Source organism: Excalfactoria chinensis, chromosome 3, assembly GCF_039878825.1.
Source record: "Excalfactoria chinensis isolate bCotChi1 chromosome 3, bCotChi1.hap2, whole genome shotgun sequence".
NCBI classification, from domain to species: domain Eukaryota; kingdom Metazoa; phylum Chordata; class Aves; order Galliformes; family Phasianidae; genus Excalfactoria; species Excalfactoria chinensis.
Window position 1 is genome coordinate 68,200,913 of NC_092827.1, and position 19,968 is coordinate 68,220,880.

The 19,968-nt window shown below is 35.6% G+C and overlaps 1 protein-coding gene across 5 annotated transcripts in view; it reads right to left on the reverse strand.

The window, feature by feature from the left end:
• The window catches only part of SIPA1L2 (signal induced proliferation associated 1 like 2), a 129,029-nt gene that overhangs the window by 35,264 nt on the left and 73,797 nt on the right, over positions 1 to 19,968 (reverse strand). For all 5 annotated transcript variants that reach the window (XM_072330964.1, XM_072330963.1, XM_072330962.1 and 2 more), the window contains exons 10-11: positions 14,815 to 15,089; positions 2,268 to 2,525 (exon numbers count right to left, since the gene is read on the reverse strand). In XM_072330964.1, the coding sequence (XP_072187065.1) occupies positions 2,268 to 2,525; positions 14,815 to 15,089 (533 nt within the window). The remainder of the gene's footprint in view (positions 1 to 2,267; positions 2,526 to 14,814; positions 15,090 to 19,968) is intronic.

Below are 19,968 nucleotides of genomic sequence, written 5' to 3' on the forward strand. Positions count from 1 at the left end.
TCTGTGAGCTACAGCTGAGTATCAGTTGTGTGTTCTTTCTTCTTATTGCCATGAATGTGGCACTTCTTGCACAGCTTAAATGAACCAGCTTTAAAGAAATGGCAATTTATCATCCCATCCATGTCTAGCCTTCAAACTAATATTTAGGACATTGTCCTCAAAACTGAGATACTGGTGTATAGAGACAAAAATCTAGACCTCAAACCTATTTCCCAGACAAGTGTCTACTTATTAGTCTGCTACACAAAAAGTGGCAACATGATTTATTCTGTGGATGCCTCACACAGTTCCTTCACAGAACAGTTGCATCTGTCTGATAGTTGGAACAGATTCTGGACTCCAGGTGAAAGAACATGCTCATCTACCACTGTGACTCAAAGACTAAAGTACACAGAATCTTCTGGGTGTGAAAAGCCAGAAAGTGAGTCCAACTGAAGCTTCACTTCTAGGCACTAATTGGACAAAGCTGTCACATAATTAGGCAAATTGTAAAAGAGGTAGATTTCAAACATATCCGTGTATTTCTCAAGGACAAATTACAGGAAAAACCTTCCTGAACACAAAAACATTTAAATTGCCTTCTCAAAGAACTCTCCCCAGGAGGAGATCTTGGAGTACAGGTGTTCAGCTCCCAGTTTGTAATTTCATTCTGGGCACCTAACTTGACACACGTCTCAGTTCTTAAACTGTACCTGCTGATGTCTTTTGCTATATCTAGCCTTTCAAAGCCTTTTGCTGTATCTACAAACATTTCTGTTGTTTCTTCCTCTTTTTATCTCTAAAAAGAGCCCCTTTATCACAGACTTCAATGTTAGTTCATTCTCAGATCATCTGTGATAATTTCCTTCTTTTATCAACCTACTTTTCCCTGCTCTTCAGTTTGACTAAAATGTCATTGCAGCTCCAACCCTCTAAAAACTCTTCATCATTTTTCTAGTCTGAGTACAAATTTTCACATTTACAAGACTTTAAGTACTAATCAACCTTACTTCAAACTCGTGTTTTAAGCACATCTCTCTGTCAAGCTATTAACCATGCCTCTTCCTATGTGGAAAAGACCTTGCCAATTAGGAACAGTTCATGTTTCAGGACCCATACATCACAACTGATCATTTATCTCCCTTTTCTTTATTTATACTCTGAATCATGTCTTCCCCAGAACAGCTCTCACGCAGTGCACTTGATTTGTTTAAGTAATTTAGAAATTTCTTCATGAGAAGAGAGAGCCTCCGTATTCTGAGCTTTTTATGTGCTTTATGGAGAGTAAGAATTGAAATTTATGTTTGTGAACATTTTTTGGAGATGAGTAGCATTTCAGGAACCTTTCAATCTTTTCCTATTCATTCACATTTAGTATGCTTAACAAATACCCATCAAACCTGATGTATTTGAGGACATTCAATGTATTTTTTCCTTATTTTACCAAAAAATTCTGTAATGAGACATTAGAACTCTTCTACTAATAAGGTAAACAATACAGCAATAACAGCATTTAATGACTTCAGCCAGAAATTTTAAAGCTGTACAAGAATTGTACTTTATAGTTTTATATAAATTAAGCTATTCCCAACATTTTCACTCCAGTGAAAAGGACATAAGCAGAAATAATGAAAACAATAAGGGACAGAGAGTACAAGACCTACAGTTTGCCTAAATAACTGAAGATCTATTTATAATTTTTGAAAAGAAATTGTTTTCTTACGACTACAACTAAATTAGAACAGAACTAAGATTTAAAGACACCATCCCATCATCTAACATACATCACATATTCAAATCACAAGCTCTGCTTTGTTTAATTAAAAGCAAGGCAAAGCATAAGGACTAGTAATGAGTTACACAATCCTTTGAAACTATGCAAATAGTGTGGTAATGAGATTAAATCGTTCATTTTTAAAACGATGGGTTCATTTTATTTACACTCATTATTTGCTTAAATAGGATCCCAAAAGGTGGAGGACAGGACATTGTTAAGATCAAAAAGTAATTAGAGTTTCCCATTTTATTGATTTGGGACTAAAAGGAAACGTAGGCATCCTCATCAGTAGGATTCTCTTACAGTACACTCTCATCACAAACAACATCACTTGTTTTATATAGAATGAACTAAAATCAATTCCCTCTCATTCAACCACAGAATTATTGTTGAAACTCACCAAAATAAAATGAATGTTCGGAAGGTGTTTAAAATCAAGTACACTAAAATTCTAGAGAACAGAGATATTTAAGGCATATTAGGAAAATGACAGTCATTAAAGGTATACTACCTTGCACCATCTGGCAGTTTTCTATCAAAAGAAGTGCTGCGAGGAATGGCTGTCTGAGCCTGCTGGAGAAGCTGCTGGCACTGCAGTCTGTCAGATGTTCCTAGGATTGGAGAGGCACGAGAGAGAGGCTGCCCAGCGGGAGTCGGCACCCGATGCCAAGTGGTATTTCTTCTGAAAGGGGTTTTATACTCACATGGGGTGCCTTCACTGTCAAGTTTGTATTCCACCATGGGTATACGACAAAGTTCTGAACAACCCCTGTTGGATGAACAAAAATTATGATCAGCTTCACTAGAGAGAACAGAAAAAATAATCTTGTATTCAGATGTACAGGCATTTTTTTCTGGATGCCTAAAGGTGTTCATATAGCATCATGCTGCCTTATGCACGCTTCAAAGCTATCATGCCAACCAGGTGGGAAATGTTAAAATAGAGTATTTGCTCTCATGTGCTCAAAGGTTTTGATCTCTCACATTTATCTTCAAAAAAAGAAAATATGAAGCTTTTATGTATTAATGTGAAGCAAGAGTACCTCTCCTATGAAGACAGGCTGAGGGAGCTGGGATTTTTCAGTTTGGGGAGGAGAAGGCTCATGGGAGACCTCATTGTAGCCTTCCAAAACTTGAGGGGAGCTTATAAACAGTAGGGAAAGATCAACTTTTTTCAGAGTGTGATAGTGTGGAGGCTTCAAACTAAAAGAAGGGAGATTATTTACTCAAAGGGTGGTGAGGCACTGGCACACACTGTGGATGCCCCATCCCTGGAGGCATTCAAGGCCAGGTTGGATGGTCCCTGGGCAGCCTGAGCTGCTGGGTGGCATCCCTGCCCACAGCAGGGGTTTGGAACTAGATGGTCTTAAAGGTCCCTTCCAACCCAAGTCATTCTATAGTTCTATGATTAAAGTTTCACATAACAAGAACTACTAGAAATAAAGCATTCAGAAATCAGCAAACATCAAGTTCTTCAATAAAAGCATTTTTGTTGTTGTTGTTTAAATTTCTTAAGTTCAAACAATTTCTTAATGTAAAATTTAAATATATGAAACTACAAAACACCTAGATGCTTTCCAGCAATCTAGACATTTCTTAGTGGTATTGAGAACTATCCTTCATAATCTGTTCTGCTCCCACTGACTACACTGTGATGTCAATGATTTGGTAGCAAATAAACATTTTTTTCCATTTATTTCTAAACAGTACTTTGTAGTATCTCACTGGGAATCTCCATTCTGAGAAGCCAAACACTGAAGCAGAAGACAGAGACAAGTCAGAAAGCTTACAACTTTGGTTTGAATCTTACAGCACATTTGAATATTACAGGTATTCCAAGAAAGCTCAGATAATATTAGTGACACTACTGTCCAAAAGATCAATCTGTACCTCAGGGGTGTTTTCTGCAGACTTGAGCTGAACTTGTATTAACAATAATTGTTTCACAAATTCATTAGCAGATACTACCAATGATTATCACTGCAGTAATATCTCACATTCTCACATATAGTATCTATTATTTCTGTGCTTGATAGACAGTATGTACTAATTCTAAGAACACCATAAAAAATTCTATTGCCACACATCAAATTAAAGCAAGAAACAGTCAAAATTCACTGCTCTGTCCTTGAGCTTGGTCTTAATTAAACTTTGCTTTTGTTGAAAACTCAACATTCATCATTTCTGACTTAATTAAAAACACTTAGAGAAATTGTAATAGAATGATTATAAAGTGTTTACAGTCTTAACCCTGAAAACACTTGGGGACAAATGACTTAATACAAATACATGGTGCAGATTCATATAGAATCTGTTCAAGACTTCTGAACAAAATCTTAAAGTAATATCTTCACTTCCAGTGTTTCAGTAAGAAGATCAAAATTAGGTATTATAAAAATGCTAATAATGTTATTCAAGGCTGTTGAAAAGAAGATGTGTGTAACTGTAACAATTGCACGCCACAGATTCTGCATCCACCCAGTGTAAACCACCAAATGCTTTTGGCTGCTGAATTTTATGGTATTAGAATAGGAAAAGTGCTTATCATGAGGCATAAAACCTCAGACTCCAAAACAGGTAAAGAAAGAATTACAGTCATAATACAGAGGATAAAGCGTTGAGGGTGTATATCAGTAGCTAGTGCAGAGCAAAGATGCTGTGATAAAGATGAGATAAAGAAGGGTCACTAGAATAAAATAGAACTTAGAATTCCTGCTTTTTCAAGGTTATTCTGTGGTTAAAACAAACAAACAACAACAACAAAAAAGAACAAAACTTGACACTAAAAGTTAATGTGCAAACTCTGATGATGTAGTTGGACATGGAATTTCTTGTGTTACTTTTAACAAAATCTAAAGAATCATGCTAAAACTGTATATTAAAAGAACGTTACTTTTGCAAGCTTAAGAACTCAGAAGGTAAGAAATCTCAAAATTAATTTTGCATACAACTTTATTCTCTTTCAGTCAGTGGAGTGAAACAATATATTTAGTACTTCACTTTTAGCAAAGAGCTCTCTATCTCATTCCATGCATATAAAGATCAGAATTCACTGGGGAGATGCTGTTCAATATGTAATTATCATTATGATTGAATGTGTTAGATATTCAGTTGCATTTCTGCACTGATTTATGATGAGAAATTATTTGATAGCTGCATAGTTTCACTGGGTATAAAACTCATTTCTCTCCAGCTCCTCTGATCACAAAGCATCAGAGAACGGCTTTCTGTTTTTAGCTTACTTTTGGAGGTAAAAAAACCTTAACAGTCTGCTACCAAAGAAGAAATGGAGCTACAGAGAAACCAATATTATAAAATAATCAATTAATTTCAAAAGATCAATTTGATACCAAAATCAAATGATTTGCCTCTCCCATCTCCCCTGCATGAATGTCACATTTATTCATCTACCACTTCAAACCAGTTCATTTATGAATATTTTTAACATTGTTTGACACTTCGAAAGTTATGGAGCGCATATATCAGACTACTAAGATGACGAGCCATGTGGTAAAGACAAGCTAAGCAAATTGCATAGAATTGCACAAACATTTATACTGGAAATAGAATGAACTTCTTCAGTGTCATATTTAACTTCTCATATCCCGAGACCCTCTTTGTCTTCCTAAGATTCCCCACATTGTTACTATGTGCAACAAATGAGACCAACATCTAAGGCACAATAGCCTCTAGCAGCGCAACCTTGATTCATTTCCAAAGCAGGGCCACAATTTTATGAACACAGAAGGTTCTCAGATAAAAAAAAAAAAAAACAAAAAAAAAAAAACAAACAGAAAAAAACACAAAAAAACCATGATTGATTATTCAATTAAAGACTTTCATAAAACCCTACATACAAAATAAACAGAACAAAGAACGTGCAGATGATAAAGCAATGTTAATATTAGGTTAGCATGCTGTGCAATTTTTCATGCAGTCGTATTCATTATTTGAATAGGAAGTTCAACAATTAAGTAGGCAACTATTTCAATCATTCCTCTGTTGATTTCTATGTACTATTTCATTCACTCCTTCATTCCCATAAATCTTAACTGTTGGAAACAAAACATCCCCTCTCTGACTTTAATTATTAGGATATTGATTTCACAGTTTGTCTTAGTAATTGGGAAAGGCAACTACTGTTCTGTCCCTTACTAATTACTCTGTAGGGTTTATCTAAAGTGCTGTAAGAATAACCATGAGCTCTGAAGGCAAAACAGATTTTACTACTATTAGTTCAACTTAGCTTGCTGAATCCTTGTAACACAATATAAGAACAGCCAACAAGTTCTCCATCAAAGAAAATTATTTCCAGTGCCTTCAAACAAGTATGTTTACTACACTCAACAGGACAGTCTTCCTCTAAAGGACAAATTACAATGATTGAATATACTGTTATACTGTTTCTGACAAAATTAAAAAAAAAAAAAAAAAAAAAAAAAAAAAAGCTATGGAACTGTTATCTTGTATGAAAAATAACTGATGAAATTCAATGCAATTACCTATTAAACACTTAATCAAACCATCATCTATCTCCTATTTATAAAATCACAACTTATTCCATCAGATAAAGATTACAAATTTGTGCCAGTAGGCCACGATATATTTACGTAATTAGTTTTTAAACTTCCAAAATTCACTTTAAAGAGCACGTAAAGACAAATCTGTATCTGTATCTCTTGCCTAATAAAGAGATATTATGTATATGTATCAGTACAATAACTACTTGTAATCCTCCAACTCAAACTTCGAAAGTAATCTCTTCTATTACTGTGTATGTTTGTCCTTACTCTATAGCAATTCTTGAAAGGTGTCACAATGAGAACTTACCACACATCTATTAAATCCACATGATAAAACACATTAATTTCATATAATTGTAGGGATTTGATTAAAAAGCAGAGTTTATTAGCTTAGTTTTTCTTAGACTTGTTGTGCAATTAAGTAAGATATACATATGCTTTTTTTTTTTTGACTCTCTGAAGTAGCTCCCAGAGGTAACCCCTGAACTCTATTGACTCTCTACATCAACTACAAAGCAAGCTCAAGATATTGGATAAAATCCAAATGGCCTGAGACAACTTGGTAAAAAATGAAAACACTCCCAAGTTATGACATCTAAGAAGTCTATTAGCAATAGACAGGCATCAAACAAGGAATACATATCATTTGAAAAATATTAAATGAGTTTTAGTTTACACCAATTTCTTTACACAACAGATGTATGCAACTGCTTAATGTAATCTCAGGCCATAGGGCTGCTCTCACTTTTTCTCTCCTAGTTTTTGGGGGATAATAACTGTCTGGTTAGCCCTTCTCTGAATAGCTGAAGCTGACATTCTCTCCTTTATGAAAGTACTTTTGTTGTCTTTTGACCTTTAATACAGAATCTTGGCTTAGCAAACTGACAAACAATTTTGAAGCTTCTTAAAAGCCTCTATGCCCAAAATGTTGTATGAAAAAAAAAAAAAAAAAATAGGAGGAATACTGACAGGACACATGCATTGGATGAAAGGAACTAGTCAGGAAATAAAAAAGGGGAGAAAAAAAAACCACAAAGCAACCATGGTGTTTGACTTCATTGAGCAACCAGTGAGGCAGTAACAATCCTTGCAGTCTCCACTGATTGAAAGCGATACAGAAAAAGAGCAAGACACATCTCCAGTTCCCAGAGAATAAGAAGATAAGCACATCAAAAGATAACAGTTATGGGGGGTAAAGGCTTGAGAAGCTATTGGCAAGAAGTAAGAATCAATGAGAAAACAGAATAGAACTTTGTGACATTAAAGAGAAACAGTTTCAAGATTAATCAGAAGTCTGTAAGAAGATTTGAAAAACCCAGGACTGGGATTCTTCTAGGATGAAGAATTTATATTATGCTCCAGATTATGAAGTAGAAAAGGTAAGTAACAAAGAGCGTAAACGAAGAACCACGTAGAGACCTAACGTTTTGAGTCAAGAATGAAATCTGATTTTGGAATTATCTTTAAGATAGTTGAGATACAGGATTAAGATGAATGAGTGTAGATCCCTCAATCATACACTAAATGGTTATGCATATTTTACTTTACTTTGGCTGATGTACTAAATGAACAACTTGAAGCCCAGAGCTTCTATCAGTTACAGTACATACATAAAGTATGGTCTAGATGCATGCATAGTGATGTCAACTGAAAAGTGTCAGACTCACAGAGATGTGATCAATGGTATAGTTGATCTAGATGACTGAATCTAGCGGTGAACCCCAGGGTTCAATACGGAGTCCAATCCTGTTTAACATCTTTATTAATGATCCAGATCAGGGGACAGAATATGCGCTTAGAGATTGCTGATGATATAAAACTGGGATGAGTGTTTGATAACCCCAAGATGGTCGTGATACCATTCAGGGGGATTCTCAACAGGTTGAAGAAATGGGCAGAAAAGAAACTCCTTAGTTAAACAAAGGAAAATGCAAAATCTAAGTGAGCTAGAACTTTTCAGCTTGAAAAGAAAAGGCACGTGGCTAGGGAAAGGATGGAGTTTGATCAGTGTATACAAAAACTTGATGGAAGAATGAAAATTGGACAGAGTCAGGCTCTTTTCTGTTGCGTTTAGGTGCCAGTGGGTTCAAAATAAACAGAGAAGGTTCCCTCTGAACATTAGAGGCACTTTTGCATAAGATTTGTATTTCTTTATTTTACTAGTGAAATGTGAACAGTGAATAAGTATGTCAGGCTGCTCAGAGAAGTTGTGAAGCCTCCTTCCCCGGAGATATTCAACTGCATACACAGCCTTCTCTAGGTGGCCCTACTTGAGCAAGGGAGGCTGGACAAGACCTCCAGAGTCTCCCAACCTCAATCATTTTATCATTATGTGAATGTGTAAGTTCGACTAAGTCAAATACAGGAGAAAATCGTGCATACAATTTTTCTTTGTCACCATGCTTGCTGTTACTCAGAAAAAAGAAGGAAAAAAGGAAAAATTATCTTTATTAAGCAAAAAAATCAGTAACAGATGTGTGATTCAATTGCAGGACTTTGTAATTATTTTACCTGAAATCATAATTTGCTATACTTTAAGTCCTATAAAATGTAAGCAAAGGTCATTTATATTTCCATTAACTAACCATGGAATCTTTTTCTACTAATGCACTTCCCCAGAAATCAAAGTTCAGTTGTAAAGATAGTAACATAAATTATTTCCTTTTAATGAAGTTGGATTTTTTGTGTTTTTTTTTTTTTTTTTTTTTTTTAAAGGCATACAAGTCTTGCCTTAGTGAACAAATATAATAAATTGCATGAGCTAGTATTCTGCTCTCAATTTGCACAACAATTAGCACTGTAACATCTCATTCAACTTACATGGCCATACCTTCTAAAATTTAGGTATATCCATGAACCTGTCAAACATATGAAGACTAAAAAGAGGGCAACCAGAAATTGCTTCAAATTAGCAAATAATCTGTCAGTAGAGATAGAACTTCCTGTTTGATACTGGTAGATACTGGTAGATACTGGTATTCTTGCAAATGATAATAAAATGAGAAAGCTTTAAACCAAATAGAAGGGATATAATATGAACCAAAAGGAGGAGACAATTTTATCTCGAGTCACTAGGATTCTTTTGAAATTAAGGGAAAAGGTTTAGTTCAACAGAAAAAATACCCAATAAAGTTGCCCAGTAGATCAGCTGATAGCACTGAATGCTACACTAACATTGTACAGATACACATTAGTGCAGATATATAGCTGGAGTTTCTTAAATAGATATTTATGAAGTACACACACACAGACACTGACATTTTTTCCTCTATTTTTTGTGGTTAAAATAAATGAATTAAAACACATCAAATACTTTTCTTATTAAAAAGCAAATGACTGTCACTGAAGTACTACATCTTTCCCAAGTTACACAGTTTCCATCTTTGGAGTTTTTAAATCTATGACTAGATAAAGCCCTCGATAACCTGGAATGACCTCATTGCTGATGTGGTTTTGAGGAGGCCGGACCAGATAATTCCCGGCATCCATTCTACCCTGAATAATTCTGTGTTTCCATGAATGAAAAAAGTTTTCAATGAAGATCAAATCAGCCACATTTTCTGTACAGAAGTTGCACATTCCAACCCACATATCACATCCATCCTGGATCCTTAAAGAATGCTGTGTATAATATTAGGTACATACGCCCCAAGGTATCTGCAACCAAAAAAATTCTCTGCTGATGCAGAATTGAGTAAGCAATGAATTAAGTTTCAAAACACAAACAATATGTGGCTCTCTCAAGGATTTTTTCTATCATGTTGAATAACAGAGAAGAATTAAAAGAATTTCAAAGTCCAGTTTACACCTCCCCATAGAAGCTTTGTGGTTAGTATTGCCCTTTTCATTTCTCACCTACAGTAACTGTATGAAACTTCAGCAATTATAAATAACTCCTGCTATGAGTTCAATTCATAACTCAAGTGTGAGGAAAACTCAAAGACGTTTTGTCTTGGATCAGAAACATGATAAGCACTGCACAATTGCTTTCAATTTTCTACCTTTTTATCTCACGCTCTTTTGTTAGATTATTTCCGGGTAGAGGACATACATTGTATTGCCAAGATTTTCCCTTGTTTTGATGCACACCAAAGTAGAAAAAGATGCTAGTTTTAGCTCACCGAGGATTACAGCAATGCTGCATACTTATCCCCACTTTCTCAAGCATGCTGGATTTAGGGCAAGATCTTAAAATGCAAATTGTAGGTACAAGCAAAGGTCAACTTCACCAATTCTTTTCTTTAAAAATTATACTGAGGACAACAAAAGAAAAGTAACTTTTTTTTTTTTTTTTAAATGAGGAAGTATTTTTCCTTTTTTTTTTTTTTTCAGTACAAAACCACAATCTTTTGTTTATTTAGATATGAGACAAAACTTTTATTTTTTTATGGTGTGGTACATGGACAGCATGCGCTGTCCCAGTCCATGTCTAAGCTCTGTGGTTTGCTGCTGCTGTCACCTTATGAAGGCAGGAGTGGCAGACAGTTCACAGTGATGGGAAGAGCCAGGTCTTACTGTGACACAGACCACATTATTAGGAAATGACTCAGCCCAGGGGCCAAAAAAGAAAAAGCGGCCTACAAACTATTCCACCAGTTCACAGCAAAAAAACCCTTGAGATTTGGACTCTTCCACTAAGTTAACTTTTCCATAATTCTTAAACTCTTTTTTTATCCAAACGTTCAATACTCTGCTGGTTTTCTGTTACTTAAAGGAGCCTTAAAAACACAACTGCCTGATGCGATCACAACCATTTAAGAACAAGTAACAGAACTGGAAAGCACCAAAGGTCATTACATTTACTTTGCACATAAAAGTTTGCAAGATTCAAGAGAAGAAAATAACCTCAAAAGAAACACAGTAGTGTTTAATAACAGCTCCAAGGCAGTTTGAGTTACAGGTACAAAAATATCTCCATTTTCAAAATTACCAGCAACAACGGGGAAAAAAAAGCCTGCTCACAAACAAGTGGAAACTACCACTACACTTCTCCTACAGTGGTTGTACTTGGACTATTGCTTCCCACCCTGAAATTTCCCTGGAAAGTTTACTTTAAGCTTTATTCATTTTCCAAACATAAGGGTCAGTGTAATACAAAATATTCTAACTGAACACAGATGTAAATCTGTTTCAAACTCTAGACAAGTACTCAAATTCTTTGATTGGATTTGACTGATTAAGGAGATAGTGTTCTTGAGCATGACTGGGACAGCACAGTGAAAACATATTAGAAGTGAATGTTGTTCTACTCTTGTTAAATTCTGCATAATTTTAGCTACTGTGCCACAGTAATATTGACAACAGAAGAACACATGAACAATTCTGAAGGGAAAGATATCAGAAATAAATATGACAAGGATATTTATTCAGATCTGAGCATACTAACAACCATGTTTGCTCTCAAATTCTTTAAATTAAAAGCAGTATATTTTTCAAAAACCCATTAATCCTTTCTAACTGAATATCAGCTCAGTGCCATGTAAATAATTACAATTTCTCTATTTGTTCATGATTATTTAATTGTTGGAGCAATCTGAAAAGAGTAGGAGCTCTATCTCAAATTCATTAACTCCACAGGATAGCAACAGGAAGTCCTTACCCCATGATTGCTTTTGCATATTTTCCTATCACGACTATAGGGAGAAGGATGCACCTTAAGTAACAGAATACATGTAAGGAGTAAAATTTCCCACCATTTTCCTAACTGTTCTGTGACACTCATTTCTAAGCACTTCAACTTTTGAAATAGCTTCATGCTAAAAAGATATTTAGTAGCAAAATAAAATAAAATAATAATTGTTAGTAGCTCCTTGCAAATGTTCTCAGAGAACATTTGACTACAGAGATTAAAGCTCTTTGAGTAGCAAACATCTCTTGGGTGGAAACGTGTTTTAGCTTTGTTGATCTATTGAAATAGAGGTGGATACTGAGAACAGACAATTGGCATACAACTATACAATGAATATAACCTACATCAGAGCACATTTAATCCCACAAAAGGGGTGCTTTTTTTTTGTTTTTGTGGAACCACTGATTATGCTCACATGACAGACTATTCTACAGGTGGCCACTGTACAATTGGTAGAATTATATTCAATTATAATTTGAACATCCTGCCTCACTTAGCTACAAGGGAAAGGCTTCCAAGCCTAGATTCTAGATTACATTTGTAATCCACATCACTTATTTCTCTCACACAAGCCATTAGGATTTACATTAAGTTTGAGAAGGGTCCCAGGATTGGTGATATGTAATTACAGGCAGTTGGCACATGTAATAAGAGCTTTGGCACAAGAACTGTATTGAACCTCAAAAGTTATTTTATCACCTAGTAAGGAAATGAAAGAAGTGTGACATGCCATTTTGCAAAACTGACTCATAATAGATTATTTAGATTATTACTTGAGGCATGAATAATCATGGTTGTTAAGATTTTGTGGTTTGCTCTTTTTTAATAAATCCAGTGAGCAAGTTGCCATCAAAAATGATCCTAATCACATCATAGCCATTATTCAACACCTCCAACAGAAGGTGGAGGTGGATGGTGGCGGGTGGTTAGATGAAATCTTAAGTGTTTTGGGGCTTTTACTGAAAGGATGTACTTGAAGTGCAACCTCACTAGTGCCACATACAGAGGCCTTCTTTTCCTCCCACAGTGTTTCAGGTCACATTCGCTAATAGAAACTGTCAGTCTTATTAGTTGGTACCTATATCACTTTCTGTCTATTTATATTATAAACATTTGGGTCAGGAAGCTCAAATTTTTTTATTTATCAGATGCTTTTCAAACTAGGTGACCAAGAGCACTTCATGTGTTCTGGGAAGTTAAAGGGGAAAATGAGGGGCGGTTTCAGCAAGAAGCTGGAATTTGAAAAATACAGACAAGGCTGAAAAGCACAGAAAAATACTTCTGTGTGCTCTTCACGTTTTAGAATAGAGACAGGTTTTAGAAAAAAATCATTTTCCTTAGTAATTAGTTACACAGTTGACAAAAATGCAAAAAATTTATAAACAAGAACAGCTTTTGCAGATCTTTCCCAGTTTGGTGGCACTCCTTAGTTAAAACTCCTACACACAAGACAGAGTGCCATGTATCTTATGCTGATTTGGAATGTTAACGTTTTATTTCTAAACACGTAACTAAGATATAAACAATTCATACAGTACATACGTTTCTATCAGAGACTAAAAAATACACACTTTACCTTCAACATAATAGGATCAGCTCATTAAGCTCATATTCTGCAAACAGCTTGGAAATGTATACCAAACAAGCGAGTGAAAATTCATACCCAGAAGCAGATGGTGAGAACAGCAAAGCTAAGCAAAGAGATGCTTAATTGCAAGTTCTATCCAACTAAGCAAAACGACAGTATTCTACAGTCACAGACATTTACTTCAGAAAGGAACCCCAATGCTTCAACGTGCAGGTTGAGGCAGGAAAGGGCACTTCTGTGTCATTCATCAGGCCAATGTCTACTTGGATAATTGCCACCAATTAAACAGTATTCATGTACAGCTGGCACCAACTTCACAGAACTGTATGCTGTATAAAATTTCATGGATTGTTGTCTTGCCAAAAGCAACACATCTAATGTTTTTTCTGTTAAATTAAAAATCAACAAGAGATTTAAAGATGGCCTTTTACAAGTAGACAAGTAATTCAATTTACTCCAGTACAGTTCTAATTCAGAACAAGCCAAATTAAAAATGTCTGGAAAAGTATGTGAGAAAAGACATTTCAATAAAGTTTTATATTTTACCTACTTCTTAACTATCTCAATAATATTAAGAATAGAGAGAAGAGCACACATTTGTCACAGAAGAAAAAAAGGAATGCCGACAAAAGAACATTGCACTTCATCCCTGACAACAACTGTACAGTCACCATAACAACCCCTACTACAGTCTTTTCCTAAATGCATGCAACCAGTTCTTTCATACTTCAATGGGGTTGTTTTGGTTGTGTTTTTTTTTTCCAAATTGCTTTAAGAGATTCGCTGGTGCAAAGTAACATTGAAGAATAAATTAGATTTCTGTGGAAAATGAGGAGGACTCTAAGAGTTGGTACTGTTTATGTCCAGAATCCAATATTTCTCTACATTTGCTAAAATTTCAAAGCAAGAAAATAATAGCAATCCTTTTCCATAGTTAGCAGTCAGAGAAACTTGGATAAAATAAAAGCTATACTTGTTACAGGATACCATATTTCAAAAGTTATTACTCAAATATAAAAATAGCCTGTGGAAGGAAGGACATCACACAAGCTTTCATAATGGCTCAATCATTACGCAAGGAAGGTTACTTCTTGCTCTTTCAAGCCACATAAATGTAAATTTCCCTTTAAATTTCTTATAATATCTCACTTTATCTTTTGTTCTGAACCAGTAATTGTTTTGGGGAAAAGATTGCTTTGAGAGCTTCAATATTATTATCATTAAACATCAATATCTATTTCCAAAGGAATAATGTAAGCAGTGTCAGAGGAAAAACAAAACAGATGCAAACATCACATTGAGGACTGTTGTTTCTTACCTTCTAGGTGCTCCATCCTCATGTGGCTGAATAATCACCACTTTTACAGTTACTGATGTTCGTAATAGGTCAATCATTTGTTCATGAGTCAATGTTGCCACAGCCACTTTACAGATTTCAACCAGGCGGCTCCCCTGCCTCAGGCCCGCTTTCCATGCAAAACCAAAGGGCTCCACATCGGCCACTATTCCTTCAAAGTTCACGTGGAATCCAAGCTGGCCCAACCCATTCCTCCGAAGGGTCATTTCCGTTGTTTCACATCCTCTTGTCACTATCTAAAAAGGTATCAAATTGTTAGGACACTCATTTATTTGAACACACAGACTTTTGAAACAGTATTAAGCTATGTATTGTTCATGGAATCATTTTGGCCAGTGAAGACCTCTAAGATCATTAAGTCCAACTGTTAACCTAGCATTGCCAAGTCTACCCTGTCCCTAAGTGCAAGTTCTACACATCTTTTAAATACCTCCAGGGATGGTGAGTCAACTTCTTCCTGAGCAGCCAGTTCCAATGCTTCACAACCCTTTCAATGAAGAAATATCTTTTAATATCCACCCTAAACCCTCCAATGTCACTTGTCACCTGGGAGAAGAAACAGACCCTCACCTTGTTACAACCTCATTTCACATAGTTGTAGAGGGTAATAATGAGCCTTCTTTCTTCTAGGCTAAACAATCTCAGTTCACTCAGCTGCTCCTTGTAAGACTTATTCCCTACACCCAACTGACATGAAAGATCATAAATACGTAGGTCACTCCAAAAGTAATGCCTCCTATTTTACTTCCATGGAAACTACTACAGATACAAAGAGCACAACAACTTTATTTGATAGAGTAACCTCTCAGCTACAAAACACTGTTTTTCAACATAGTCACTACCATTAGATACGCATTTACACATGTGATAAAAACAGGAGACTACATGCCATGTTCTTAACAAATTTGTACCAGCGGAGGTGACCCAGTGTCGCCACTGCTGAAACACACCACATCTGCTGTTTATTCTCCATAAACATTCACTAAGCATAAAGGAATGTCAATAGGTGTAATTTTTTCCACATGGAGAAATTCAATGACACACCTTTGCTTCATATGCATTTCTATGACAAACACCATTTTGTCAGACTGCCCCTCTGCTGCCATCTGTCTCTTAGTATTCTTTAACAGAATACTGGTGGTAAGATTCAATTTCTTCTGCCATACAACCAACCCACACTTCTGACATCATGGGCCAATATAAGAAAATAGGAGGCATTACTTTCAGAGCACCCCTCATATTTAATTGATGTTATATATGCCCAATATACTAATACTAATCATAATTCTGATATTTGTGGTTGTAGGCTTCTTCATAAAATGAGTGGAACACTTCACAATATTAAAATCTTACATACATAGCTGCCCTGTGTCAAATTGCTTTCCTTTCCTCACCCCAGCCTAACATGTACTGAACACCATTTATATCTTATTGAAAACATAACAGCTGCTTTAGCTTCAAAATTCAAAACAAGCAAAAAAGAAAAGTGCTATCCTGTCAACTGCTACACTCTTGTAGGCTGACTGCAGGCGTGTAGGCATTCTTTCTTCAATATTAGACAGCATTAAACTCGAGATATAACATGAGCCAAATTAAGTGAAGCAGTTCTAGCAGAGAATGTTACCTCATATTCCTTTAAAATTATTTCTGTCACTATACAGAATAGTCAAAAACTTTTAAATTCACATTTTGCTAGGAAGGCTCCAAGATCATCCAGTCCAACTGTCTGCATATCACCAATGTTTCCCACTAAACCATATCCTTCAGTACATTATCAAAATGTTGAGCAGCCCATTCCAGCATCTGATGACTCTGACATTAACAAATCACATTATCAAAAATTTTTGTTCATAACGTATACCATTCTTTCTCCTGCAAGACAAATATTTTCCCTTTACAGAGGTGTATGCTAACAGCATAGATCAAGGGAACTTCCCAAGGTCAAACTGCACGAAGAACATGCCTTGTTCCACTGAGTTATACTGTTTATGCTTTATTTTAGTGTGCATTACAAAGGCATGCACATTATCCAAGATTTGACGTCTAACTTAACTACTTTAGGTTAGGAGGCTGGTGTCTGTATATCAGTTACATAGGGTAGGTATTTTAAAAAGTTGTTTAGATCTTGAACTTAGTTCAAAGGGATATTTGGAACAATCTTTCTCCCTCTCCCTCTACCTGAGCCAGAATTTGGGGAGAGTAGCTCAATAGATTACTGTGTGTACATCCTACAGAAGCATGATCCAATCTAATTCAGGGCTTTACAGCTCTGGACAGTGAGATGTCACTGCAACTGCAACTGGCTAAAAGCCTTTCACTACCTGACCCAGATGATTTGACTAGGTGCAATTTTCATGGGATGTTTAAACAGATCTAATGCCTAGTTACCTTTCCCTTGCATTACATTAGCTTTTGTGCAGCCATGCAGACAGAGATATGATTCATCTAAAAAAACAGAGGCTTTTATTTTTTTTATTTCTTTGGCTTTTTTTCTTATAGTATTTCAAAGGAGTGGCAGGTAGGGAATGAATAGACTGTCCTTTTCAATTACAACTATGATCAGAGCACATCAACATAAACAAATGGACTTAAAGCAAACCTTAAGCTGCAGGTTACCTTCACAGCTTCCTTTTTACACTTCCTGTTTAGACAAATCTTTGCCCAAGTTTGTTTTAGAACCAGGCATGATGGGAGGCCTAACTTTACTCCTTTCTCAATCCAATGTTTGTCGAGAAAAACTCAGGTGCATTTGTATAACTTCTGCATGCAAAATGGCCAGCTGAAAGTCAACATTTTCAGTACCTTAGTAAGTCTCAAAGCACTAGCACCTTCACAGATTACTTTTTATTCTGATATCTACTATCAATTAGGAAAAATTAAAACTAAGGTTGTAAGGTTGCTAATCTCAGAGAGCTGATCAACCTAGGAGAAAATCAAGGTAATAATTCATTAAGGTCTAGCCTTCACTGATCTGTGAAGCACTGGAGAGACCTTGCAAGGATCAGATGTTTCGAGAATCATTGACTGACAAATTTAGGCTATGTAAGCTGTAGCACATTGACTTTGTGGACCTTCTGAGGGTGTCAGCTTCAAAGTTAAAATGTGAAAGTCTTTATTCAAATGCCCAATACATATTGTAGAGTTTTCTTTACTAAATCACGTTCTGGATCTTCCCATTGAAAACATAAAATAGTTATTTCCTTTGTCACTGCTCAGAAATAAGTTATTTGTATGTTTTAGAAGGCTTCTTTCATAAACATAGCTTTATGTTGTGTTTATAACTGTACATGTAGTATTATCCAGTAGGCTGAAAATACTAAGCTTTAGCTCTTCTTTTCCAGCTCTCAGCTTCACCTCAATCCTGGCTAATTTTCAATGACACTTCATAATTTATAGCCTAGATAAGTGAAAATTAAAACTTTCAACTCCTTGTTCCCATCCTTACATTTCTGTCACAAACTTCTGAAATATATGCAATATTTAGTCATGCAATGAAAAGAAGAACATGCTGTTACAACTGGGAGCTGCTCATGGATCAGATTTTATTCTCTCAAAAGCACACAATAGGATGCTGGGGGGAGCAGATACCTCTCTGTTGCTATGCCCCAATTATAGAATACTGCATCACAAGTATGCCAAAGTATAAGAACTTCCTCAGCTCAGACCAGTCAGAATCTTCTTCAAATTGGTTAAATATTTGGAAGGTTAAGAGAGATGAAAGTGATCATTTCTACTTTAGATTCAACAAGTCCTTTACAAGGTTAAAAGATTTCCAGGAGATCAAGTTCCCCATAAGCATATCACCTAAAATGTGGCATGGCATTATGCCACATAAACCACAGTACTGCTCCACTTGAAAGCAGGTCCTTCTGTTTACTTGACTGTTGTTTCTGTAAACACGTGGCTGTGCCTGAAGGAAGAGATGGCTTCACATCTCTGAATATACTTAACATTGATGAAATTAAAAGACAAATCTTCTAAATTCTATGAAGGAAGCAAGAAGCACAGAGGCTTCCAATAAACTCTTTTCTACGCAAATTGATGTCCAAGGATCCATTCAGGGTTCTCATTTAATCCCTCTCTCTGCTTTTGTTCTATTATCCTAACATTCAGACCCACTGCTTTTCTGCCTTAAAAGACAGGTCTGTTAAGATCATCTATAGTTTTCTTTTTCTCCTCTGTAGCGTACAGCTTAATATTCAGGAATATTTTATATATCTCTAATACAGAGCTGAATCTAGATTGAACAATCCCAGCTCTTTCTTTTAGTCCAGAACTCATTCTTTTGCTTCAAACTGAAATCATAGTCCACAGCTTTTCACTTCATTGCTTAATATAGGTATTCAGAGAGACATCTTATTCATTTTGATAATTTAAAGTCAGACAATAAAGTTAATTCTCTGACAATCTCAGTTTTTAAAACCACTGAATGAAACACACTATACATAAAGAAATGTTTTTACTGGAACCTGGAAAGATGTAATCATCTGATCAGTAAAGCTTGCTATTTTGTCACAGTTAGAGCTTTCAGGTTTACCTTGTGTGGCTGTCAGCCTTAACTGTGTTCTGAGTCAATTAGAAAGGTTTTAAAGTACATATATGTGAAGTGTTGAATCAGTTTTAAATGCTTTTCTAGTGGTTTTATGTGCCATCTCTGAGCGTATGAACAAAAATACAGATAAGGAACATTCAACTTCATATAACAACTAATCACAATATGCAACTTTCAAAAGAGAGGAAGAAGCAGAGGAAAAGAAGAAAATAAGATGTAAGAAAAGAAGATGAAAAAGCATTTTCCAAAATGTATGACAGTTACATTTTAAGCAAATGAAAGCTGTAAAGATGGTAGTGAAAAGAGAAGGAGGCCAGTGTTCATTAGAATAGCAATCTGAACATAATATTCAGGTTATTTTGGCAATAACTGATACAAACTTTTGAGGCCTAAAGTCTACATGGCAATATTTTTTTAACCTAAAATTTTGTCAGATAGAGAAAGTATTCAAGTAAATTAAGCAATATTACTATGACAGATGCTTACTTCTTAATTAAAACAGAACACCGTTCAACTTAAGAGCTGAAGCTGTGGTGACAATCATCCCTGTGTAATCATAGCAT